Source organism: Lithobates pipiens, unplaced genomic scaffold, assembly GCF_037356315.1.
Source record: "Lithobates pipiens isolate NorthernLeopardFrog02 unplaced genomic scaffold, aLitPip1_a1.2 Scaffold_8, whole genome shotgun sequence".
Taxonomy (NCBI): domain Eukaryota; kingdom Metazoa; phylum Chordata; class Amphibia; order Anura; family Ranidae; genus Lithobates; species Lithobates pipiens.
In genome coordinates this window covers 543,548,944-543,574,759 of record NW_027507903.1, presented here as the reverse complement: position 1 = coordinate 543,574,759, position 25,816 = coordinate 543,548,944, and the positions used below count along the sequence as shown (strand labels likewise).

The 25,816-nt window shown below is 42.7% G+C and overlaps 1 protein-coding gene across 1 annotated transcript in view; it reads right to left on the bottom strand.

Annotated features, from left to right (window-relative positions):
* Window positions 1-25,816, bottom strand: part of DOCK5 (dedicator of cytokinesis 5) — a 208,530-nt gene that overhangs the window by 21,905 nt on the left and 160,809 nt on the right. Inside the window, exons 25-38 of the mRNA XM_077469742.1 lie at window positions 24,047-24,153; window positions 20,176-20,312; window positions 18,346-18,441; window positions 17,924-18,022; window positions 17,748-17,842; window positions 16,121-16,199; window positions 11,552-11,652; window positions 10,367-10,425; window positions 8,966-9,120; window positions 5,862-5,947; window positions 5,547-5,703; window positions 3,612-3,652; window positions 3,435-3,525; window positions 1,394-1,513 (exon numbers count right to left, since the gene is read on the bottom strand). Of these exons, the coding sequence (XP_077325868.1) occupies window positions 1,394-1,513; window positions 3,435-3,525; window positions 3,612-3,652; window positions 5,547-5,703; window positions 5,862-5,947; window positions 8,966-9,120; window positions 10,367-10,425; window positions 11,552-11,652; window positions 16,121-16,199; window positions 17,748-17,842; window positions 17,924-18,022; window positions 18,346-18,441; window positions 20,176-20,312; window positions 24,047-24,153 (1,423 nt within the window). The remainder of the gene's footprint in view (window positions 1-1,393; window positions 1,514-3,434; window positions 3,526-3,611; window positions 3,653-5,546; window positions 5,704-5,861; window positions 5,948-8,965; window positions 9,121-10,366; window positions 10,426-11,551; window positions 11,653-16,120; window positions 16,200-17,747; window positions 17,843-17,923; window positions 18,023-18,345; window positions 18,442-20,175; window positions 20,313-24,046; window positions 24,154-25,816) is intronic.

Below are 25,816 nucleotides of genomic sequence, written 5' to 3'. Positions count from 1 at the left end.
AAATGGCTGATCACCACCATTACTAGTAAGAAAAAAATAAATAAAAATGCCATAAATCTATCCCCTATCTTGTAGACGCTATAACGTTTGCACAAACCAATCAATTATTGCAATTTTTTTTTTAACGAGAATACATATCGGCCTAAACTGAGGGAAAAAAAATATATATTTTTTTTATTTATTTGGGATATTTATTTAAGCAAAAAGTAAAAGATAGTGTTTTTTTTTTCAAAATTGTGTGTCTTGTGTTTATAGTGCAAAAAATAAAATAAAAAATACCACCAAAGGAAAGCTCTATTTGTGGGAAAAAAGGACATCAATTGTGTTTGTCAGTTAAAGCGACAGTGCCGTTTCGCCAAAAAAATGGCTTGGTCATTGAGCAGCCAAATCTTCCGGGGCTGAAGTGGCTAATCTGCTATAAGGGAACAGGAATCTTTTTTATTTACTTTTTTGGGTTCCAAACACTAAATATTGGGTATGTTTGTAGGGAGGGGCTTGGTAAAGATGTATATACTATCTTCTCCGGAGTATCTCTGAATGTTTCTGAATACATAGGAATATATTTTTTGATTATATATGTATATTTTGGGAAATCTAGATGATGATATATCAAATGCCGATACTACTTGGAATGGTGTTTTGTTCTTGGTTTGAATCTGCCTGATTTTGTCATTGTTCACTTGTAATAAAAATGTCTAAATAAAATCGAACAATAAAAAAATGGTCCTGGCAGGTTACTAGGGGTAGGGGTGAAATTATAGGAGGATGAAATTTCTGAAAAATATTGAAAATTGCTGGAGTGGTACAGGGTTGGTGTATGGGGGGGGGGGGGGGGGGGGAAATTCCGTTGTGTCTTGAAATTTGATGGGGGTGATTGTTGGAAAAAGAAATGACTAGTCGTGGTATAATTACATATATGACCAGCTATGTTTTACATCGTCTGTTCAGTTAATTTTTTTCACCATACATTTGGCTCATGAGACTCATCTAAGTGGCACTGGGACTTCAGGTATTTATATTAGAAGTTGAGGACAGATACTGCTTCAGCATACTAACTGGCTTCAGCAAGGCTGCTCACATAAAAAGGATACCCTCCAATGGGTATAAAATGAGTGGCTCAAAGCATATTTATGGGTTTTACCAGGAGCCCCCAAAACATGATATGACTACTAAAAAGTAAAAAAATTATTTTGGACTATCTTTTGGCTTGGCAATATGCTTTGAGCCCAGGTTTTTCCATAGCTTTGCTGACATTTCAACAAAAATTATCTTATTGGGTCCCAGTACAGTATGAATTTTTTTTTGGGTCCTCAGAATAAAAAGTTTAAGAACACCTAGAAAAAAAAAAACACCAAAGACATGCTTCAGAGAAAAAAAAAAAACGTCAACGTACTTTTCCCTTGTCAAAGAAGGATATGATCTCCAGGTAAAGCCTCTCCTTCAACTCCTGCTGTGTGTACACGGTATAACTGTCTCGTTGTAGCAAGTGAGGTGCACATGGTTTATCTGACCACTAGAGGGAGATAACACACAATAAAAAAAATAATGAAGTAAAGGTAGAACACATCGTTATTTAGGCCCCATGCCCACAGAAGTTTTTACAGCCGCTTTTAGGAGTGTTTTTCACAGCTTAACCACTTGAAGACAAGGGCCTCTTTTTTAGATGTGGTGTTTACAAGTTTAAAATATTTTTTTTTGCTAGAAAAGTACTTAGAACTCTCCATTTTTTTCTAACATCCTAGAGAATAAAATGGTGGTCATTGCAATACTTTCTCTCACACCGTATTTGCGCAGCGCTCTTACAATCGCACTTCTTTTTGAAAAAATACATTTTTTTTAATTAACAAATAAAACAGTAAAGTTAGCCCATTTTTTTATATTGTGAAAGATAATGTTACACTGAGTAAATTGATACCCAACATGTCACGCTTCAAAATTGCGCCTGCTCGTGGAATGGCAACAAACTTTTACCCTTAAAAATCTCCATAGGCGACATTTAAAAAATTCTACTGGTTGCATGTTTTGGGCTACAGAGGAGTTATGGGGCTAGAATTATTGCTCTCATTCTACCGATCGCGGTGATACCCAACGTGTGATTTGAACACTGTTTTCATATGTGGGCGCTGCTCATGTATGTATTCGCTTCTGCATGCGAACTCAGCGGGACGGAGCGCGTTAAAAAAAAAAAAAAAAAAAATGTTTTCTTATTTATTTTACCCTTTTACTTTTTATTTTTACACAGTTTAAAAAAAAAACCTGTCACTTTTATTCCTATTACGTAAACATCCCTTGTAATAGAAAAAAAGCATGACAAGACCTCAGATCTCATATTTACACTAAAATGCAATAATAAAAAAAAAATTGTCATTTAAAAAAATGTAATAAAAAAATGCCCCTTAAAGAGCTATGGACAGAAGTGACGTTATGGTGTCATGGAGACGGGTGGGGGCCATCTTCCCCTCACTCATCTCCATGTCAGCCCAGGGGACAGACGCAAACGCAATCGCCGACGAGTCCAGTAAGCGGCGGAGGGCACTGGATCTCGGCGGGAGGGGAGCCCCCTCTCCCACCATAGATAAAAGTGATCTCTGCAGGTCCTCCTCCCCTCTCCGGTTCTTCGCCCTCTCTGGTGGAACACACCGTATTATTTAGGCCTCATGCCCACGGATTGTTTACAAGCATTTCAACACTGGAAGAAGAACAGAGGGAGAAGACCCAGGGGAGAAGGACCAGCAGAGGGAAAAGATGTCTCCAGAAGAGGGAGGAGAGCCAGATCTGCCTTAATAAAATACTTTAAAGACTCCTGCAGTGTGTTTATTTTTGACACTTTTTTTTTTTTAGGTGAATGGGTAGGGCTACCCCATATTCCTTCACCTAGGGTGGGAGCCGAGATCTATAAGACCCTGCCCGCAGACCCCGACAATCACCGGGTAAGGGTTGTCGGGAAGAGGCTCTTGTCCTCATCAACATGGGGACAAGCTGCTTTGGGGGGCACAGGGCCCCCCTGCCCCGAAGCACCCACCCCCCCCATGTTCAGGGCATGTGGCCTGGTATGGTCCGGGGGGGGGTTGCGCTCGTCCCCCCCCTTCCTGACCTTCCGGCCTGCGTGCTCGGATAAGGTTGTGTGGCGGCACACAAGTCGGACCACAAGTCGGATCATCTTGATCCGACTTCTGGTGCGACTTCTATTCAAATCAATGGACTCCCATAGGGAAGCATTGATTTTGAATAGAGACAGAGAAACGTGGCTGAAAGCTACTGTGGCTAAACGTGCATTGACGCCAATGCAAAAAACACGGATAAAATCGCGTTTTTAATGCCGCTATTTTCCTGGCATTGGTACTAGCTTTACAGCTTGTTTTTTAAAACACCCGTTGGCACAAGGCCTTAATATCAATGGTCACAAATATTAAAAGGTCATAGAGATTTCCCACCTGCAGCAGCTCAGCATGGAGTAGTAGTGTATATGCTGCCTCGTTGTAATTTTCCTTGCTCAGATGCAGGTCTCTCAGCTTGTACACATACCTAAAATAAAGACAGACATACACCATGACTGGCTGGCCCTCTTACAAAAAACGATACACATTAACATCAAACGGCATAATACTAACCGAATGTAAATGTCTTCCCTTTTCTTTTCCTTGTAAAAATTCTGTTAAAAAAATAAATAAATATATATATTAAAATGAAAACACAGTTGTAGACAGTTAAGGCTACGTGTAGCTATAATTTCTCCATCCCCTTTTATTATGATCATTAACATAGTGCAGAATATTTTTTTAAATAATCACAGCAGCTTCTGTCCACTGAATGAGTCTTTAGCTTTCTCCATGAACTAATTGTCTTAATTTCATTGACGAAAATATTTTCCTCGATGAACACTAAATTTTAGCCTGTCCGCTGTTCCCTGCTGAGCAGGCGGGCGACATGTCCACTTCGCTGATGCAGAGCAGACACAGCCCGCTGTTCTTTTATGGGGCGGTCAGATGGAAATTGACCGCTTGTCAGTTTCCATCCAATTATCATCCGATCTGATCTTCCATATGGATGGGGAATGGATCCCCATCTGTCTGTCGTTAGTGGAAAGGATCAGATCGGAGGTCAGTGGACACATGTCCATTAACACCCACCGCTCCATAGAGAGAAATGGATTATCCGATCGGGTCCGTCTACAAAACTGACAGGCGGACCCGATCCATCAGTTTGAAAGGGGCCTTAGATTTGCACTTCTGTTTGTCAAAAAACAATATTTTTGTTTGTTTATGAAACAAAATCTGTGTCTGCAGTGCATGTTCAAAAGTTAATAACATAAATAATAACGTCATTCGATTTTTACTCTAGAAATATATGAGTTTGGAAATTCTAGAGAAATGCTTAAATTGCATTACAATTTAACTAAACCCATTAGGTTTTAGTTGACTGTACTGGAGATTTAATAAACTAAAACTAACAATTCAGATGACTAAAATACATCTAAAACTAAAATGGCATTATAGTCAAAACTAAAACTAAAATCTAAATCGGATGTCAAAATTAAAACTGTTACTAATAATGCCTTCCAGGGGCTAAAGCCAAACTGTCCACAAGGTCTACCCTAGTGCCACAATCCCAGACAAGGATTGAAAGCTTCCTTCTCTCTCACTTCTAAACCTTTGGTTGAACAGAGTTTACCATGAAACCACTCACTGTAAGGGCATATCTGGTACTGGTCCTAACAACGGCAATGATGTAACTATTACTGTGGTCTAGAGATGACCATAAATTTACCCAAACTATGTAGTATCAGGACCTACCTAATCCATACAATTAATTGGATCTAATCAAGCAGACCCTTGCACTACATAGTTGTTGGTAGATTTAAGAGAGATTTTACAATCAGATTTATCAGAATATGGGACAGTGGTCAGCAAACTCACAAAGCTCTCAGGTGACACCTTCCCACAATTCTTTGCACTCCTAAAATGGTTAGGTTGTCAAGACTCCTCCTCACTTCCCAACTGAAGTTGAAAAAAGAAGAAAGGAAAGCTTTTGCTCCCCATTTTGTCATGCAGACAGCAGAACAATTCAAGAACATTCTTTGAGGAAGCAAAGGGTCTATTCAGACATAATCCAGTTACAGGGATATTCTTATATTGAATCAATAAAACTTTTTTTTTATGGTAATTTGAGTGCACTCATATCCCTGGCATTTTTCTTTTACTTTTGGTTAGTGAAATCTCAGTACTTGAGCTCTGAGGCCTACATAGCAGCCAAAGCAATTATTAGGGGGTTCCGCTCTCCCTGCTGGATCTTCAATTTATTTCCTATCATGGACAATGCAGCAGGAGTGAGAAAACAAACATGGATTCAAACACCACAAACTTCACAAAGAGCTGAGACCTAAGGCAGGGATGGCAGTTTACAAATACAATTAACCAGCCATACCTCAGCCCACCAGTCACCCCCTTTAACTAAAGTGCAACTTTTGAGTGGATGGAGCTTTTATACACTTTTAAAGAAAGCAGTAATAGGTGTGCACTGATATTTTGCCAGTGACTATTTGATACCAGCAGATTGACGGTGCAGCTCATCCGATTCTCTTCACTTTCGTCATTGGCTATTGTTCGGTAATCAAGGAGGTTCTCCAGGAGGCTGCTGACCAGAACGGTGAAAACTTCTCCAGAGCTGGACAGATACTTGTGTTTCCGGCAGTGCTCCAATAAGCTGCAGATAGAGAATAGATGGAGACAGAAAAGGAAATTAGTGGAAATGGAGATACAGAAGTAAAGACAGTCCACGTACATAAAGAAATACATGCATTTTCCACAAATAGCATTTTTAATGAAAGCAGGATCTGGAAAAATCTTCAACTTAAAACTCACAGCTTCTCTAGAAGGTCCTTGTACTGCCGATCCCCTTGGCCACCTTCTACCTCTTGATCCAGACGAGTGATCAATTCATTCTCAAACTGCAGAACAAATAACCATAAAAAACATCAGGCGGAAGTGTAGCATCATAGTGCAATCTCTCTTCAATAGATTCTATTGTTTGATACGTTTCTTGCAAGCAGTGGTGGCCCCATGGGTTGGTCGGTTGGCCCCGTACTTACCCCCTCTATGGTGTGGGCAGTGCTTCCCTCCGGGGGCATGGGCGGCGGCTTCTCCTGTGTCTCCTCAAAGTGGTCCTGCGTCTCCTCCCTCCTCCTCCACCTAGGCCAATAGGATTGCTTCTCCTTTTGGCCAATCAGGAATTGGGTCTCAAGACCCCCTTCCTGATTGGCCGGGAGGAGAATCAGTGTGACAATAGCGAATATTCATTCCCTATTGTCACACAACTGGGTGGGATACTGCGCCCCAAGCCCACCCTTTTTTGAAGCCTACTACAGCCTCTGGCTCTAATCATGTGCTTCACAAATAAAATAAAAAATCCATGCGCCCTGCATGTAGATTAGGGGGCCGGATGCATGAATGGGGGGGTGGCGCCCTGCATTAAGGGCCGCCACTGCTTGCAAGATTTTTATTAAATAATTATTTTCAAGTGCTTTAGTAAACCGTAGGTACATGCACAATGGAAACTATAGAAAATGTTTTACTTTTTTTTGCCAGGTTACATGGATACTGTGGATAAACTAAAGTATTTAAGAAAAATGAATAGATATAGATTGGATACATACTGTATGCACTCTGCCTTCCCCTATGCCATATTTGCTTGGAACTGTTCTTACATTGCCCCACCAGGAAAGAACTGTTCTCCTAGGTTCTCAAAAATGGATGTTAAAGAGACCCTATCGGTCACCTAAAAAAATAAAAAATCTATTTGGAAGTTCCCTGCGAAAGAAGAGCAGTTATACTCTCCTTTTAGGTGGCCCATATCTTCTAGCATTGCAACCTTGACTCTTCACCATTTAACTCTTCTGGGAGGGTAAAATGCTAAAGTTTCTGATGGAGGCTGGAGCACCTGTCTTACTAAAGTCTAGTCCAACAGTCATTCAGGTTCTTATACAGCAGAGCTCTACTGGTTAACAAAAATGGTGAACTGGCTTTAAATGTTTTTCAAAGAAAAGTGCCTATGTTTTTGAAAAACTGGGGAAATTAGACAAAACTGCAAAGATCATGCAGGCATTTTTTTAAATGTATTATTATTGCTTTTGCTAATGATATTTGGAAGGATCAGGAATGTAATGCTTGAATTTAAAATGGACCTAACAGTGTTTAATATTGTATTTCAGTAAACAGCCTGTTCCAAATGAGCTCAAAAGTTATCCGTTATACAGAAAGCTCTTGAAAATATGTTGGGTGAAGTTATTTATAACTGTAGTGTTGTGCACTATGAATCCTTATTTGATATGATTGTATAATGTTTTGATATATGAAAAAAAAAAAAAATGTATAAAAAAAAAAAAAAAATGAAGTTATTTATATACTGTATTTATCGGCGTATAACATGCACCCCAAGTTTAGTAAGGAATTTTAAGGGAAAAAACCTACATTTAAATGTCCATCAATGCAGCCTTGTCAGTGTTATTTCGCAGCCTTGCATTTCAGCCTTGTCAGTCATTTGCAGCCTTGCCGTTTAAAAATGGTGCCGCCGAGATACAGAGCGGATGTCCTGTGTATCTCGGTGGCGCTCAGTAGCTCTCAGCCATTCTCTGCGGCTTTCGGCTTTCCGAAAGCCACTGACAATCGACAGGGGAGCAGCGTATAATAGGCACCCACGATTTTCCCCTGATTTTAAGGGGAAAAAAGTGTTATACGCCAATTAATACGGTACTTCATTGTTAAACTAATGCTGCACTTTTTCTTCTCCAATTGAAATGTTTTCTGTTTTTTTAATATGACAAAAGTATGTAAAAAAAAAAAACTGCTAAAAGACATGAAATTTAAAGGGGATCACCTAAGAAATAGAAATGCTGAACCTAAAAGTGAACTTGAACTCAAAAGAGAATACTTTGCCATCTTACAGGGAACATCTGGAAATGGTAATTGTGCCTCAGCTTAAAACAATTACCTTTTGTTTTGAATGGCTCCTAAAAAATAGCAGTTCACTTCCTAGGTCTAAGATCTCCTGTGTTTACAGCCTCATAGCAGCATATCTGCAGTGTAAAATTATCTAAGGCACTGCTATCTCTGGCTGCTAGTCTCACAAGATTTTCAGTAAGATTTATTGATGTCACTACTGTGCTGCTCACTGTTCTTCTTGCTGAAGAGAAAGCTGTATCTGATTACTACAATGCAAGGATTTCCTGTCTCTACTTTATCTATTCAAGTTATCTACACTTCCTCAACTTCTCCTGCTGTTCTTGATCATTACCTCACCAGTCATCAGATCACCAGTCACCAGGGAGGAAGCTCTGATGAGAGAAAGAAAGCCTTGCCTTTAGCAAGATGTCTCCACCCAGAGACACAGTGCCGCACAAGGTGTGGTAAGTAATAGAGAAAAGATCAGCTGCAGAGAGCCCACAAGTAATACCGGAGGGTAGTCCCCTGTCTTGTTTGTCTTTTTAGGGCACAGCTTCTGCAGTAGAGGTTCTCTAACTCTTGATCAAGATTTTTAAATTAATTAAACCGTGAAGTCGAAACAAAAGGCAGGCTCACCATTTTATTTTTAAATAGGCCCTAAAAACTCAAATGGAAAGTACCACTGACAAAAAAAGCATGTACTTTCACAGGTCACTTAACTGTCTAACATTTTACTCTATGCCAACAGTCTACTTCAGTAAGAACTGCTAACCCTCTTGTGTTTTTCTGTGGCTTACAGAGGGACTGAACATAATAGTTTCTCACCTAGGTGATGTAGAGTCACATGGGGGGAAAAAAAATGTGGAACAGAGGGTCCACAGTGTCTACATCCTATGAAAAATAACATTAGACTGGCAGTGCCTAGTGGCAAGGATACTTTCTGATTCTTTGTTGATTGTCACTCAAATTTGTATTTTGTTCTATTTGGTACTAAATAAAGGTTTTTGTTTAAGCATGATGCTACTTACCATGTGGAAATGGCCACTCCCACTGAAGTTATATTCATGCTGCATCATGTCAAAGAAGATGGGAATTGTTGCCTTTCGTAGATCTGGCTCTGGAGTGAGCGTCACCTCCAGGATTGGTCCCACCATGGAAGGGATGAACTTAATCTTGTGAGGGCCTGGTGAAAAATGAACATGAAATGTACTAGATGCCATGGACTGTGTCAAATAAAGCCACACACTATATGTCAATTATGGTCTTCCTGTTAGGCTCCTTTTACATGGGCTTTCCTATCAGGACACCTGTCAGGTTTTTTTTTTTTTTGGTTTTTTTTAGGCAGACCTGATCAGAAGCTCCATGCAGCTGTATGGGCAGGTGGAAGTGAACAGACTTGTGTCAGTTTATATCCACCTACCTCCGCATCCATCCAGGTCCAGAAAAAAAAAAAAAGGTCTACTTAGTTTTCGGTTTTTCTGGACCTATATGTGATGGATCAGAGGTAGCCTGATATAAATGGATGCAAGTCAGTTTTCAACCAGCCACCCATAGAGCCATCATGGGCCTGCCACAGTTTTCTGTCAAAATGCAGACACAAACTGAACGGACATGGCCCATTTATCCCCGATTCAGCAGGGAATCTGTTTATGGATCCTCTATAGAACAGGGCGAAGCATAATATGTAAAAAGACCCATAAAATTATTGTTTTTAGTACCTATTATATTTTTTGTTAATATTACTTTATATAGCATGGTAATGTACAGTAATAGCAATGAAAAGGGAGGGTAGTACAGATAATCAAATACAAACAATGTTCCAAAGACTAGTTCACAAAGTTGATAACCAAAACATACACTATGTAGGCAAAAAGTTTGTTGGCACCTGACCATCATACCTACAGTATATGAGAAAGGAAAGACAGGCTACCACTAGAGGGAACACCCCAGAGCAGAAGGGAAACCACTATATGACACTTCTAACACTTCCTTTCAATGCCATGGACAACAATATGGACTTGGCCTCCACTCTTACAAGAAGAATTTCCACTAGATTCTGGAGTGTGCCAATTAAGATTTGTCCATTCAAGCAAAATAGCATAATGAAAGTCAGGTACCAATGTTGAACAAGAAGACCTAGCTAGCAATCAACATTCCAATTCAGTCCAAAAGTGTTCAGTAGAGTTGAAGTCAGGGCTCAAGTTCCTTCACACCAAACTAGACCTTTATGGAACTAAACGCCAAAATTCAAAAGGGTGTCCACAAATTTTGGTCATATAGTGTAATAACAAGACAAAACGGAAGCAAGAGCCCCACTTATACAAGCTTACAAGGTTGATAATTGTAAAAAAGAAGAATAATACAAGCAGAAAAACTTTACTTTAAGGAAAGTAGGATTATAGTAACGGCGATGTGTATGGATGTCTCACCTAGATTATACCACATATCTCTAATCTTCAGACCAATTTCCTTTCGCATATCTCCATATCTGCAGAAAAAAGAACAGTTCAACTATTCAGTACATATTAAAAAAAAATGAAACAAAAGATCCATAATTAAAAGGACATCTCCCAGCTACTTTAGACCTCTTTGTATAGAGATAAAAGGTTCTGCTCCCTTCTAGATTTCCTGTTTGCACTACAGGGTTGTTTACCTTGCTGGGTGGACTGAAGCCTGGCCATTCGTATACTGCATCCATATACAGTTTTATCCTCACATCATGATGTAATTAATTCAGTAGTCATCAGTCTTTTGTTGGCCTTGCTTACGAGCCTTCTTGCATGGCGGAAAGCCTATTCTTAGCCTATTCTTAGCAGATATACCATTGTGCCATTACTTATTTCTTAATGATTTAATTAACTGTACTCCAAGGAACATTCAATGACTTGGAATGTACTTGTACCCATCACCTGACTTGTGCTTTTCAATTGCTTTTTTTTAGAGCTGCTTGGATTTTCCTTTTGTCTTCGTGGTGTAGGTTATGGCATGATACTGACTGACCAGCCAGTATAGTCAGGTGGACCTTCCACATGTATTTATAATACCATCACCTGGACCTACACATAGATATGTATTTATGCTATAATCACTTGGAAAAATCTTGAAGTAAAAATAAGAAAAAAAATTGACAGGGGATTTAACCATTCCCCATTGCTCTATCCAAAGTAAACCAATGTGTTGGCTTTAGATATACTTTAGGCTGTGAAGTCACAGGATAATTTATCCTAAAATAGTTAGCCAGGGAGAAACTAGCCATACATAGACTGATTACTGGAAAAGAGAAGTAACATTAGAACTTCTATAATAATTTTTCTTTTTTTTTAAAATAGTATTCTGATATTAAACAGAAGCAATTACTGCAGTTGGAATGGTAGGAGGTGATTATGCAACTTCTCCTGGACTCCTCCAATGATCTGGATATTTGACAGTGCTGCCAAACGGCTGGATTGCTCAGATATGGCCTGTGTAAGATCAGGATCAAGTCATAGAGACACCCCAGTCTGCCAATGTATGTACAGCTTAACACAAAGATATGTATGTACAGAGGTACAAGAAAACCTGAGCGCAAGGACAATTCAGCACACAGACAAAGAAATACTTATACAATTTCTTACTTGCACAGAATCTTGTGCCGTTTCTCCTGGGAAAATCCATGCAACTGCAGGGATTCATGGGTTAAAAGTGACACAGCCAGGTGGAAGAAGTTATTCCAGAGCTGGGAGAGAAAAAAAAAAAAAGAAGTTAAAAACCTGCCTGCAGGACACCAATTAAATAATGCTTTATATTGGAGACATTCGGTTACTGGCACATTCAGTTTATGCAAGTTTAAAGGCCAACTCCATCTTTTGCACCATGTTACAACTATTTCTCTGCAGGAGTCCGGCATTGCTCCCATGACTCACTGATCGTGGTGCAATGCTTTGCAGGCTCCAGTGCAAAAACCCCAAATACAATAAGAAATGCCCATTTTTTTCAAATATATGTGCAGTTATTATTTTTCTGTAAAAGGTGGACTTAGCCTTTAAAGTGGAAGTCCTTGCTAAAACTAAAATCCCTGCATCTATAGCCACCAACATTCTAACACTATCCTATCTAGCCCTGTAAAGTAAAAATCAGTATACGTACCTTTTCTGCAGGTGACCTGACCCGATCTCAAGCGGCGGAGCTCTGATCCCACGCTGAGCTGTCAGCCGAGGCTTCGCTGTGTTGGCGGGTGCAAAGGACACGCCTGACAACGGAAGCCCAAAGTAAGGCTATGGGTGACGTTATTCCCCATTCATTTCACAGCTTTTGTCAGACGTGTATTCAGCAGAGCTTCCGCCGATGGAGGTCGGGTTGGATCGCCTTCAAAAAAGGCATGTATACCAGGGACGTGCAGTTAGGTGAGGTAGAGCCTAACCTGCCATGAACATAAAAAAACAAGAAAGACAAAAACAATCGACTTCCAGGGTCATAGTGCGGCGACCTGGGGTCTCAGAGACCCCATATTTGGGGGGTAGGTAGCTGAAGTGCTACCCCGCCATTGGTCAAAATCATCCATGGTTCTGGAGATATGGGGCTCCTTGGGCAGCCTGTCAGAAGCTACATACAGAGCAGCCAGTTTAAATACAACAAATACAGAATTGGCCACCCAGGCCAATTCTGACACTTCCCTCCATGTAAAAATCATAATTATTTGGAAAATTACTCAGAACCCCCAAACATTATATATACTGTTTTAGCAGACACCCATGGGAATAAACTTGTGGTCATTGAAACTTTTTATGTTACACGGTATTTGCGCAGCAATTTTTTTTAACATATATTTTTGGAAAGTAACTGTTTTATGAATTATAATAAAAATAAATAAAAACACTAAAGTTAGCCTGATTTTTTTGTATACTATGAAAGCCGAGTAAATATATACCCAACATGTCACGCTTTAAAATTGCGCACGCCTGTGGAATGGCGCCAAACTTCAGTACTTAAAAATCTCCATAGGCGACGCTTTACATTTATTTTATTTTTTTTACAGGTTACACGTTTAGAGTTAGAGAGGAGATCTAGTGCTAGAATTATTGTTTATGCTCCAACGTTTGCGGCGTATGTAATCTGTGTGTATCTGGTTCTGATACTAGCCAGTGCCTCACCAGCCACTGACCTCACTGCACCTCCCTGATGTATACTGATTTTTTTTTTCTTTACAGGGCTAGATAGGTTAGGCCGCGTACACACGAGAGGATTGTCCGTCCAACTAAGTCCGTCAGACAATCCGACAGACAGTCCGTCCTACTTTTGAATGAACGGACTTGACCACACACGATGAACAGACAGTCCGTTGAAAGCTTGCGCGATGACGTGTACAGCACGTACGACGGGACTAGAAATACGACGTCCAATACACTGCAATGCAACCTTCGGCCGTGTAAATCCTTTCTGAGCATGCGCCATACTTACCGTATTTTTCGGACTATAAGGCGCACGTAAAAGCCTAAATTTTCTCCCAAAAACGACCGTGCGCCTTATAATCCGGTGCGCCTTATATATGACCTGTTGACATCGCTGGAGTTCTTTGTTAACAGTATCTGTCAGATGGGCGTGCATGGAGTCACAGATCAATAGGGATGGAGATTCGTGGAAAAAGCCACCCGGTCTCTTGACGTTAACCTTCGGACTATAAGGCGCACGTAAAAGCCTAAATTTTCTCACAAAATCGACCGTGCGCCTTATAGTCCGATGCGCCTTATATATATATGGAAATATCCATTTTATCAGCCGGTCGTTGCTAGTGCGCCTTATAATCCGGTGCGCCTTATAGTCCGATGCGCCTTATATATGGAAATATCCATTTTATCAGCCGGTCGTTGCTAGTGCGCCTTATAATCCGGTGCGCCTTATAGTCCGAAAAATACGGTAGTCCGTCCAACTAGCCTACTCACGAGCGGACTGTCCGCTGAAACCAAAGTTGGACGGACTGTATTACGGAAATTCCGAAAGACTTAGTCCGCCAAAGCCCACACACGATCGGACTGTCCGCTGAAACACGTTTCAGCGGACTAAGTTGGACGGACAATCCTCTCGTGTGTACGCGGCCTTAGTGTTAGAATGCTGGTGGCTATAGATGCAGAGATTTTAGTTTTAGCACGGACTTCCACTTTAAGAAGAGCTTGTGATGTGGATTACTTGGATAGAAATTGAGAAAATAATAATCTCGGTGCACTACACAATTGGAACAGATCTTCCAGGTGACCAAATATTAGGTGCAAAGGCATCTAGGTTTTCTTCTAAATAGGTTATTGATCCTTAAAATAAATCTGGCATTGGCCTGTATGTTACCCAAATACAAACATTTGGGTAATAATAAAACACACTATCATGCAACAATCTTTGTACAATATGCCCATTCTTCTGAAGCGAAAAAGAGGAAAAGAGCCTCTAAGTCTAGTATGACCAGTAAAATTTATTAGACTCCTAATTAGGGCTTCTCACACAAATTGTAAAAACATAGGCTCATCATACTACACTTAGAGGCGTTTTCCTCTTTTCTGCTTCTACCCTATCCACAGAGTTAGCTACAGCTCTCACATCAACTTGCTCCAAGAGTGTTTTGGACGTTTTTTTCAGTCAGCATAATTTTTACATATGAACTTAAGCCCCATACACACTATCAGTTTTTCTGCTGAGTTTTTCCTTCAGATTTACCAAAACCATATAATATGAGCTCAAGCCTTAGGAGTTTCAATTTGTATGCAATCAGGCAGGCCCTTCTACTACATGGTTTTGGTAAACCTGAAGGAAAAAAAATCAGCAGAAAATCTGATAGTGTGTATGGGGCGTTAGTTGGACTGGACTGTGACCTTTGCGCTTATGATTCCCCACAATGTACCATTCTTCTGAGCACTCACATGTCTATTGGCACTTTAGCAGGTCTGTTCTATGGGCCAATTTCACACTGGCTTGCGCTACAATGCATGTACATTTCCATCCATTTTAGTTGCGTTTTAACGCGCGCTGGCATCCATTGGCATATATTCTGATGTCCGTTGACATACATTTTGAATTATAGCAACATTATGGCGCGAATAGGACACATTGAAATTATGTTTCTTCAGATATCCTTCTGTTGATTTGCTTTTTACAGCTGTGCTAAAATGCACTGGTGTGAATTGGCCCCTAATGCAAAGAACTCTATTGGTTTTGGTACAGTGAATAAAGCTGTCCACATACATCTAAAGGCAGTCTGGCAAGAATGGCAGATTCCAGCTGCCATCAACTAGGTAGGAAGTGCACAAACAAAACATTTTGCCTTGGTCCAGAAGCATGTTTTTTGCTATAGCGAGGGACAAAGTAGAAGATAAGTGGCCCGCATGTCTATATCTTAGAATTGTTGGGAGACCAGGATGGGACTGTGGCCCCAGTCCTCATAACTCCTCTGCCCTACTCTTGGCCCTTGAGGTCTCTCATTGCAGCAATGTGCCCTTGACCGATGAAGCTGGTTGATATTTACATTCAAGAGCACATTCAGCTCAGGTGATCTTAACACCCAAGCATCTCTGGTAGAAGCCTTCCATGTGGTAGCGGCACTTTGGAAATTAAAAAATCACTTTCAGATTGCTTTGAAGGTAAATGTAGAAATCATATGATTGTCACCAAATTTCAAATGCAAACCATTTTTATGTCTATGGTATTGATCCTTTCTGGGGAAACTGCTTCTCCAAAGATATAGCTGATGCTACAGGTGTATGAAAACCCACTGCCTACAGTGTGCACTTCCCAGTCATTTGAAAAAAATCACTCTTTAGCTGTCAGAGGACACATCCATGTCCCATTGCTTTATGATTAACTTAGGGTAAAAATAAAAAAAGTCCCATACTGGATAAAACACAATGTTGTTGCAGACATCAACCAATCAGACTTCACCTTTCAGTTATGAAAAAAATTCAACAAAAAATTCTTATTAGTTAAGGGCAACGCCACCCTTGTGCTCATTTCACCTTCTCTGGTTTGTTTTATAATCCAGACTCAGTCTCACATTTTAACAAGAACATTTGTGATTTACATTCACAAACATTTTACATTTAGCTATCCTTCAGCCCTTTATTTTGGCTTTTATTTTATCTGGTTCCCAGTAAGCCCATATGCTATCAGACACAACAAGTCTGACAGTAGTATCATTTTGCATTGTATTAAACTGTCAATCTTACCTGTAGTTCAAAGTTGGCCTGATCAAGGAAGAATTTGTTGAGAACAGAGGAGAATCTGTTCATGGCACGGAGATACACTCTGGAAGTGAAATACATGAGGGATGGTAAATGTTAATAAGGCCCAGTATATAAACTGATAAAGTTTAATAGAATGCAAGCAATGCCAATTTGCGCACACTTGTGACACTAAGGGTTTAACACCATGATAACAATCACGGGGATTTTATTTACCAAGCTGAAAATTTTTGTGATAGGCTGCTTTCAGACAGGTGGTAAGCTTACTGCCCTCTGAAAACCAGCTTAGGTCAGAGTCGTTGTACTAACAATCCAATGTTAGTACAGAGATCTCCCCTGCTGTGCTATTGTGCTCTGACAAGGATTGAAAGAAAGAGATCCACCCTTAATATAGGGAATTATCGTGCAAATAATGAAAATAAAAAGAACGTGGACTTTTAAACCCATCACGTCTTTGTTTTTACACTTTAAACATATTTTTAAGGCCAACCCAGAATTTGTCCTGGTATCAGCCTCCTGTACTACTGTAAGCAGCACTCAGGCCAGCAATAAAGACCGATCTGACTGATTCAGTGTACAAGAGAAGACAGAGGTGAGGAGCCATTTCTGTGTGAGGTTTCTTTGTTGCCCATTCAGCAGGCTGGAGGGATTTTCTTGATCAAGCTATGGCTTCTCTGTAGTTAAGGTCAGAAAATTCAATTCAATACTCCTTTGATTGGATAAATATTGCTATTATATGTGTTTTCACAGTGTATTTAGTGGTTTCCCAGGAGTTTTAAATGTCTGATTCAGTCTTCGGCTTAATGCAATGCTCATAAGGATTAGGCTGGTTAGGAGAATGTTTTAGGAGAGAAGAACAAGTCATTTTAATGTTGACAGCCACTTATCACTACAGGAGATCCTTCACTCTTCTCAGTGAGAATAAGAAAGGAACATGTTAACAGCATTTGCACAGCTTCACTTCTACACGTGAGTCATGCAAGAACCTACAGGGGGTCAGCTACAGACAATAGGCAGTTTGTGTCCTTGTCTATCTGCTCATCTCTAGCTAGCCCAAAGCTGATCATACATGGATCGAAATATGGCCAGTTCAGCAGGGATGAGATTAGATCCATCTTTGGGCAGGCTGATTGTACCCATGTCAATCCATTGATCGACCTGGCTACAATCAGCCTCAATAGCCGCTAGCCATAATCATTGTGTTCTGCTGGCTGGGAAGGCTCCCCATGGCCCCTCTGCCGGCAGAACACAGTAGAACTGTGGGAGACAGTCCCCCATCAACAAAAATTGTTTTGATGGGAAAATCAAGCGATTTTCACCTGTGCTTGAAGCAAAGAAAATTGAATTATCTATGGGCTGCTTAATCCATGTATGCGGAGCAGGCGATTTATAAATCTCAGTTCTCTCATGTCTGGGATAGTAGAGGGCATTATACGATGTCTCTTACTGCAGGTGATTTTATCATTATTGCAGAGGCTGAATCTTTAGAGCTTACAGATTGAACCTAAACTTTAAAAAATCATGTCCATTTGACTGTCAGGTTTGTGCAGTCAGATATTTTGGGTATGACCACCTTAAGAGGGGCAAGAATCAAGACATAATAGTCACCCACTTGTTTTGTGTCATTGTCATCAGCATCCAATCCCTTGGGAAAACCCGTTTTCCAATCAGGTCCTTGAACATGATAAAGGTTTCCATCAGGAAATCCTGTACAAGAAAGAAAGAGAATTCTATACTTTGTTCTAATGGCATATAAAATACAAGCAGCAGATGGTGTTGCAGACTCACTATGATGTCTTGTCGAGTCTTGAAGGTGCTGATGTAATGATCATAGTGGTAATCCTCCATCTGTCTGAGGACAGTGGTCATACATGCTACAAAACGACCCTAGGGGAATAATATGAAGACATCATCATTTCTGCACCTGCCAGAATCTTCACACACTGTCACTTTATTCTGCTTCGATGGACACCAGGCCTTGTGAATGGAAGTTTTTGTAATAAAACTGGCTGGGCTACAACACAAGTCAAGTATCTTCTTGTTGCCTCTTTTCTAATAATACTTTCATGATGAAAGAAAGAACTTGACTGACTTTTCTGAAAAGTACATACACTTTTTCTGCATGGCATTTAAATAACTATGACACACTTTCTAACACCTTTAGCAGGCGTTAATGTTCTTTCTACAGCCAAGAATTCCAATTTTCTTACTATGTGTTGTGAATGTCGACTCATTCCAATCACTGTTCGGTTTATCCTTCGCAGTAGACGCTCCATGATAAGCTGGATGTGGTGTGTCGTTTCCCCCTGTTTGGACATAAAAAATAAAAGTCAACCAGACAACTGCGCAGACTTCATGAACAATTCAACTCTAAATCTGTGATGCAAATAAAAGACTAAACATTTTGGCTTTTATTAAAGAGTCAAAGAGACTCTGTCATGGAGGGGAAATGGGGCAAACCAGGGGCGTAACTATAGGGGTTGCAGCGATCACAACTGCGACCTGGCCAATAACCCGGATAACCTGCCAGGCTGTGGTCATCAGATTCGTGTCTACGCTTGGATTGGAGGGGCAGTGCAGCTCATAGAAGAACCAAACCCCTCCACTATCCTACTGGCTCCTGCAGTAAAGATAATGGAGAGCTCTGGTTCTTCTATAAGCTGCTCTGTCACAACGCCCCTACTATCCAGCCTGGTGCCTGTGTCATCGGTCTGCCTCTCGGCTCCACCCCCTCAACGCCAGCTCCAGCAACTTCAGGCTGCTGCTGCCGGGTAAAGTCTTGGTTCCTTGCTGAGTGTACAAATCCATTCTCTGCCCCCTCCTGTCGCACTGCCCCCCTGCTGCCACACTGCCCTCCCTTCCTGTCAGAGGACTCTCCCTCTTGTCACATTGCCCCCCCTCCAACCCTTCATGGTTTCTTGCAGTTGCAATTGGTGGAAAGTTAGTATGTTTGGATTTGTGGAGGCTGGAAATGGTGATTTGACCTGGTTAGTCCCGCAGATCAAAACGGTGCCATGTTTATGTGTGTCTACAATTTGTAGAAGATGTGAGAGAAAAGATGTAGGATTACAATTTGGGGTGTAATAGGACAGAATGATGTATCTGCCTTCAGGGTCCTTAATCGCCTCCTGGAGTGTGAAGGGTATAGTGCGTGGTAAGCCATAGGACTCCCCTTTGTTTAGTGGTGGCCAAGGCTGTGAATAATTGTAAGTAAGAGGCGCCTACAGATTTAGGGGAGAATTGGTTTGTGAAGTGGGTTTCCTGGAGGCAAACTACATGAGCTTTAGCTGAAGTAAATGATCGGAAAGCCTTGACTAATTTTTTGGGGAATTCAGCCCTTGTAGATTAAGTGTGAGGATGGTCAGTGGAGGCATGGTGTGGAATGAGGAAGGGGCCTGTTAGGAATGCGTTGACTAGATCTAGTTTTCTCCTCCCGGTGAAGATAGGAAATGGAGAGGAGAGAGGGAGGCAGCCAGGAAAGGAAGTTTAGCGGGAGAAAAGCAGGGAGGAGCATTGTAGTTGGTAGAGACAGGAGGAGAAGGAGGAGGAGGAATGGAGGGGGTGGAAAGGACAGGATGGATGTGTGAATCCCATCTGGGCAGGTCAGAAGTACCTGAACAGAGGGGGTTGTGTAGCCTAGGGAGAGAGCGATAGGGAAAGCTTCCCAACGAGGAAGGAAAGTGAGGTAGGGTCACAACTCCTTTGGTCATCTTCTCATTCAGGGCACTGGACGGCCAGGCCAAGTGCCCTCTTAACAGATGCCGTCAACCCAGCTAAAATCCGTCATTTTCATATTGCTGGATTTTGTGAGTATACCAGATTGGGCAGGTGGCCCTCCAGGTTATTGTGACTATCGTTGCTTTACTTCAATACAGGTTTTACATTACACCTGTCTGTGTGAGTTACTGCCGCCGCACATGCTGCACCGCACCTCCAAGTATTTACTGGCCTTCATACTTCAGAGAATCTACACCTTTATATATAAACTGTTCAACCATAAACACCTAAATTAATTAATACAAAGCCTCTTTTTTACTCACCGAATCCTTATTTTGAAGAGCTTCCAATATATTGCTCAACAGCTGTCCACTGGCTTCATAATCTGGTTTGTTTGAATTGTCATCTAATTGTCCACTTAACTGGTCAATGAGGAGAGGCAAAATTACATCTCTGCACTCTGAAAGAAAAATCATTTTGCTGTGGTCAACTAGATATTCTTTAGGGTTACAATTCAGATTAAGTTATTTGTTTGCTATCTGCAGACCACTGGGGAAGTTTCCGTTTATTTCTAGTCCTGGAGATGCAACAGAAAATGAGAAAAAAATAAATCTCTGAACAGAATTCCCATCTTAGCAACAGGTGTCCCCAATTAAGTATGTTCTCTCCTCTTGCTCTGTCTAGGTGGCAACGGTCATGAGGACCAAGAGGGGAGTCTCATCGTGCAACAGGTGTCGGTCGCCCCGGTGGACTCCTGCCATCCCTAGCCTTTCGAACATCTAATAAGTAAACCTGAAAGAGTATATCTATTAAAAAAATCAAGTGATCCAGTACATAGCAGAAAGCTAAACTAAAGGGCTGGATCTCCTTAACACAGGCAGGAAAAAAAAAAAAAAAAAAAACCTTCTAAAAAGGTCCAAGGCCCCATTCACACTTTGCGTAGCAGAAACACATGTTCCCGCTGATGGGTTTTTTCCGAATGTTGCACATAGAATGGGCTGCCCTATGCATGTTTATCATGGCAAAGAAGCTCATGTACCAAATGTTGGCACTCAGCGCGGTTTGCCATGATTTACGCATGGCAAAGTTGCACCGCGTTTGGGTGCCATTAAGAAATATAGCGTGTTGCATGCTTTGCCATGACTCTGAAAATGTAGGCAGAAGCGCACGATTCCACCCTTGATTCCAATTTGCTTAGAGCTGGTTCACATAGGGGCGACTCAGATCCGACTTCAAGTCGCCCCAAGTCACCTCAGGTCGCACAACATGTAGAAATCAATGTAAGTGAATGAGAGCTGTCTTAATGCACACTACTGAAGTCGCTCCGACTTCAGAAAAGGTTCCTGTACTACTTCAATCTGACTTGTAGGTGACTGGTACCCATTGATTTCAATGGAGGTCGCCTCCAAGTCAGATCTCCATCTATACGGAGGCGACTCTCAGAGAATTATCAGCTCTCAAAAGGAGTTCCCCCCTGAGAGCTCATTCTCTGATTGGCCACGGCAAGTCGCCTGGCCTGGGGCGACTTAAAGTAGTGTTGTAAGTCGCGTCCAAGTCACGTCCAAGTCACGTCCAAGTTGCCTCCGAAAGTCGTGTTGCCCCTGTGTGAACCGAGCCTTAGGTGTGAATAGGGCTTAAAGAGGAAGTAAACTCCCTTGGTTTGTTTGTATAATAAGACTTACCTATAAGTACAAACAAACCAAGGGAGTTTACTTCCTCTTTAAGCCCTGTTCACACCTGTGTATCGGAATTCGTTCTAAGGTAAGTGATTCATAATGAGGTAGTATGCAATGCATACTAGGTCATTATACCTTTGTCTTACAGGTTTTTTTTAAACCTCTTTAACACCTCCAAAATCAATTAAAATGCCTTTCCGTACACTAAGGGTCCGTTCACACAGGGGAAACTCCGATCCGACTTCAGGTCGCCCCTAGTCGCCTCAGGTCGGACAACATTTAAAAAGCAATGTAAGTGAATGAGAGCCGTTTTAATGCACACTACTGAAGTCGCTCCGACTTCAGAAAAGGTTCCTGTACTACTTGAATCTGACTTGTAGGCGACCGGTCCCATTGATTTCAATGGAGGTTGCCTCCAAGTCGGATCTCCGTCTATATAGAGACGACTCTGACAGAATTATCAGCTCTCAAGAGGGCACTCCACGCCAAATTTATGAAAAAAAAATTGGCGTGGGTTCCCCCTCCGAGAGCATACCAGGCCCTTAGGTCTGGTATGAATATTAAGGGGAGCCCCCAATGCCGAAAAAATGGCGTGGGGGTCCCCCCCCAGATCCATACCAGACCCTTATCCGAGCACGCTACCCGGCCGGCCAGGAAAGGGGGCGGGGGCGAGCGTGCGCCTCCCCTTCCTGAGCCGTACCAGGCCGTGTGCCCTCAACATGGGGGGTGCACCTTGGGGAAGGGGGGGCCGCACGGCCCCCCCCACCCCAAAGCACCTTGTCCCCATGTTGATGAGGACAAGGGCCTCTTCCCGACAACCCTGGATGTTGGTTGTCGGGGTCTGCGGGCGGGGGGCTTATCGGAATCCGGGAGCCCCCTTTAATAAGGGGGCCCCCGGATACCGGCCCCCCACCCTATGTGAATGAGTATGGGGTACAACGTACCCCTACCCATTCACCTGTCAAAAAAAATGTAAAAAAAAAAAAAACACAAAACAGGGTTAAAATAGTTTATTGCACAGCTCCGGGGGTCTTCCGTCTTTGGGGATCTTCTCGCTGGACTCCTCCGCTATCTTCTGCTAGCTCTTTTGCTAGCGGAGGAGCCCGGCTTTCTTCTTCGTCGCCGCCCTCTTCTTCCGACTTCGGGGGTCTTGTCTCCCTCTTCGGTTCTTCTTGCCGGGCCACCGCTTCTTCTTTCAACTCTTTTACTAGCGGTGGCCTGGTCTTCTGTCGTCGCCGATGCCTTCCGTTCTTCTTCTCCTGGAGATGTTGACTCGACGCTCTCTCCGGCAGCAATGCCAGAGATGCGGTGCGCGGTGACTTATATAGGGATAAGGGGCGGGGTCGCCGTTTGATGTCACATGGTGACCCCGCCCCTTACGATGTCACAGTCCCAGCATCCTCCGGGACTGTGACATCGTGACACCATGTGACTTCAACCAGCGACCCCGCCCCTTGTCCCTATATAAGTCGCCGCGCACCGCATCTCTGGCATTGGGGCCAGAGAGAGTGTCGAGTCAACATCTCCAGGAGAAGATGAAGAAGAAGAAGAACGGAAGGCGGCAGCGTCGACGACAGAACACCGGGCCACCGCTAGTAGAGCTGAAAGAAGAAGCGGTGGCCCGGCAAGAAGAACCGAAGAGGGGGACAAGACCCCCGAAGTCGGAAGAAGAGGGCGGCGACGAAGAAGAAAGCCGGGCTCCTCCGCTAGCAAAAGAGCTAGCAGAAGATAGCAGAGGAGTCCAGCGAGAAGACCCCCGAAGACGGAAGACCCCCAGAGCTGTGCAATAAACTATTTTAACCCTGTGTTGTGTTTTTTTTTTTTTCCACAGGTGAATGGGTAGGGGTACGTTGTACCCCATACTCATTCACATAGGGTGGGGGGCCAGTATCCGGGGGCCCCCTTATTAAAGGGGGCTCCCGGATTCCGATAAGCCCCCCACCCGCAGACCCCGACAACCAACGGCCAGGGTTGTCGGGAAGAGGCCCTTGTCCTCATCAACATAGGGACAAGGTGCTTTGGGGTGGGGGGGGGCCCGCGGGCTCCCCTTCCCCAAGGCACCCCCCATTTTGAGGGCACGCGGCCTGGTACGGCTCAGGAGGGGGGGCCGCACGCTCGTCCCCACCCCCTTTCCTGGCCGGCCGGGTAGCGTGCTCGGATAAGGGTCTGGTATGGATCTGGGGGGGACCCCCACGCTGTTTTTTCGGCGTAGGGGGTTCCCCTTAACATTCATACCAGACCTAAGGGCCTGGTATGCTCTCGGAGGGGGAACCCACGCCAAATTTTTTTTCATAAATTTGGCGTGGAGTGCCCTCGAGAGCTCATTCTCTGATTGGCCGTGGCAAAAGTCAAGTAAGTTGCCCCAAGTCGTGTTCAGGTCGTGTCCAAGTTGCCTCCAAAAGTCGTGTTGAAAGTCGTGTTGCCCCTGTGTGAACGGACCCTGAAAGGGTTAGTTTATTCTAAAGAAAATAATTGTAAACATTGTTTCTGATTTCAGCATGGCAAATATAGTTCTCACCTTGTTGCAGAAAGAGGTCACTCTCCACCACTTTGCACATGCAGGTCAGGGTCTGATGGACAAGTTGGTCCGGTGGAACACTCTGCATGAACTTGGCAAAGAGGACACTGAAAGAGAACAATATCAAGTAAAGATTTTACAGATTGTGGAAATGTAAACCCAGAAACCATACCAGTGGATGATCTGCCCTTGTTTGTCACAATGTAAGCTCACACGACCTACTGCAAATTTTTATCATATACACAGATACCACAATTCACTTCTCTCTAGTAAAAAGGAGTAATCTGTTATTTGAATTTTTTCTGTGGCTGAACACTATATGACCACAACCTGTAGATTAAAGTTTTCAAGCAGTCTTCTGTGCCATGAGAACATTAAAGTGATTCTAAAGGGTGGACTTTTGTTTACCTTAATGCATCTCAATCCAGCGATGTGCCCATCTGCAGCAGCTCTCTCTCCTCTTTCTCTGCTCAGAGGCAGCAGCGGGAGCCATTGGCCCCTAATGCTCTCAATCAAATCCTGTGACTAGAAAACGGGGCGGGCCAAGCTGCGTTGTCTCTCAATAGACACACAAAGCCTGGCTTGATAGCAAGCCGCAGGTGCAGCCCCATTAGAAACAGCTTCCTTTGGTGGCACATTGAGAAAATGAGGAGCCCAGAGCACCAACTGGACACCGGAGCAGAGGAGGTTTGGGGCTACTCTATACAATACCATTGCACAGAGAAGGTAAGTACAACATGTTTATTACTCACAAACATGTATTCCCTAGAATTTTTCAAGATGAAAAGGGTTTGGCAGTGTGGTTACGACAACAGTTGGACACTGAGGTATCACATTCATGGATGATCTGGCTATGTACGGAGCCCAGGTGTGGTCATGCTGATGGCATTACCATCCCATGTATGTATCTGGTCAGAACATCCTGTTTTTTTTCTTTGCCATTATGTGTTCTATCATGGGCACAATGTGATACAGAGTAGCAGTGTCTCAGGCCTGTAACTGTACCCTTTGCCAATGTCAACTTACATGCGATCATTGTATCTAGCTATTGTTTTCTAGCTTGCACGACTTAAATGTCATTTTAACAGAAGATCCAAAAAATAAATATATATACAGTTATTTAAAAGAGAAGTCCAGGCTGTACTTCATCTATGGATCACAGGAGTGCAATTTGATTTGCACTTCTGTGACCCATTTTCAGCAGAGACAGACTGAAGTCCGCTCTCTGCTGATGTCACCAATGTCAGTCCAGGCACCGCGTCATCCCGTCAACGAAGTCTGGATCCACCAGGTGCCTGGACTGACACCCAGCTCAGCGAGCCACTGAGAGCCTGAGATAGCAGGTCTTCCATCCTGCACAACTTGGCGCTTCAGTGAGCGAGGGGGTAGAAGAGCATAGAGCTGTGACTGACAGTCTGCAGCTCTCTGCTCATGGAGCTCCGAAACCAAGCAATCTGCGGTGCTTGATCACTCGCTTCTCAGTGTAGAGGTGCCGGAGGACAGATACAGGATCGGACCCATGCTGCATCCACCTAGGCAAGTATGAATAGGGGGAAAGAAAATCCTTTACATCTTTTAAGTAGGCGAATTAATCAGTTTTTGTCAAGTTAACTGAATCATATTGACGCTGCTAAATTTGGTCTTGGCATTTATGCTTTATTAACCTCTTAAGCGGTTAAGATTTTAGATTTAAATACCTTTACCTGAGCCTGATCTTAATCCAGCGATGTGCACAAGAACCAAAGCTGTCTTGGCTCTCTGCCTCCAGTG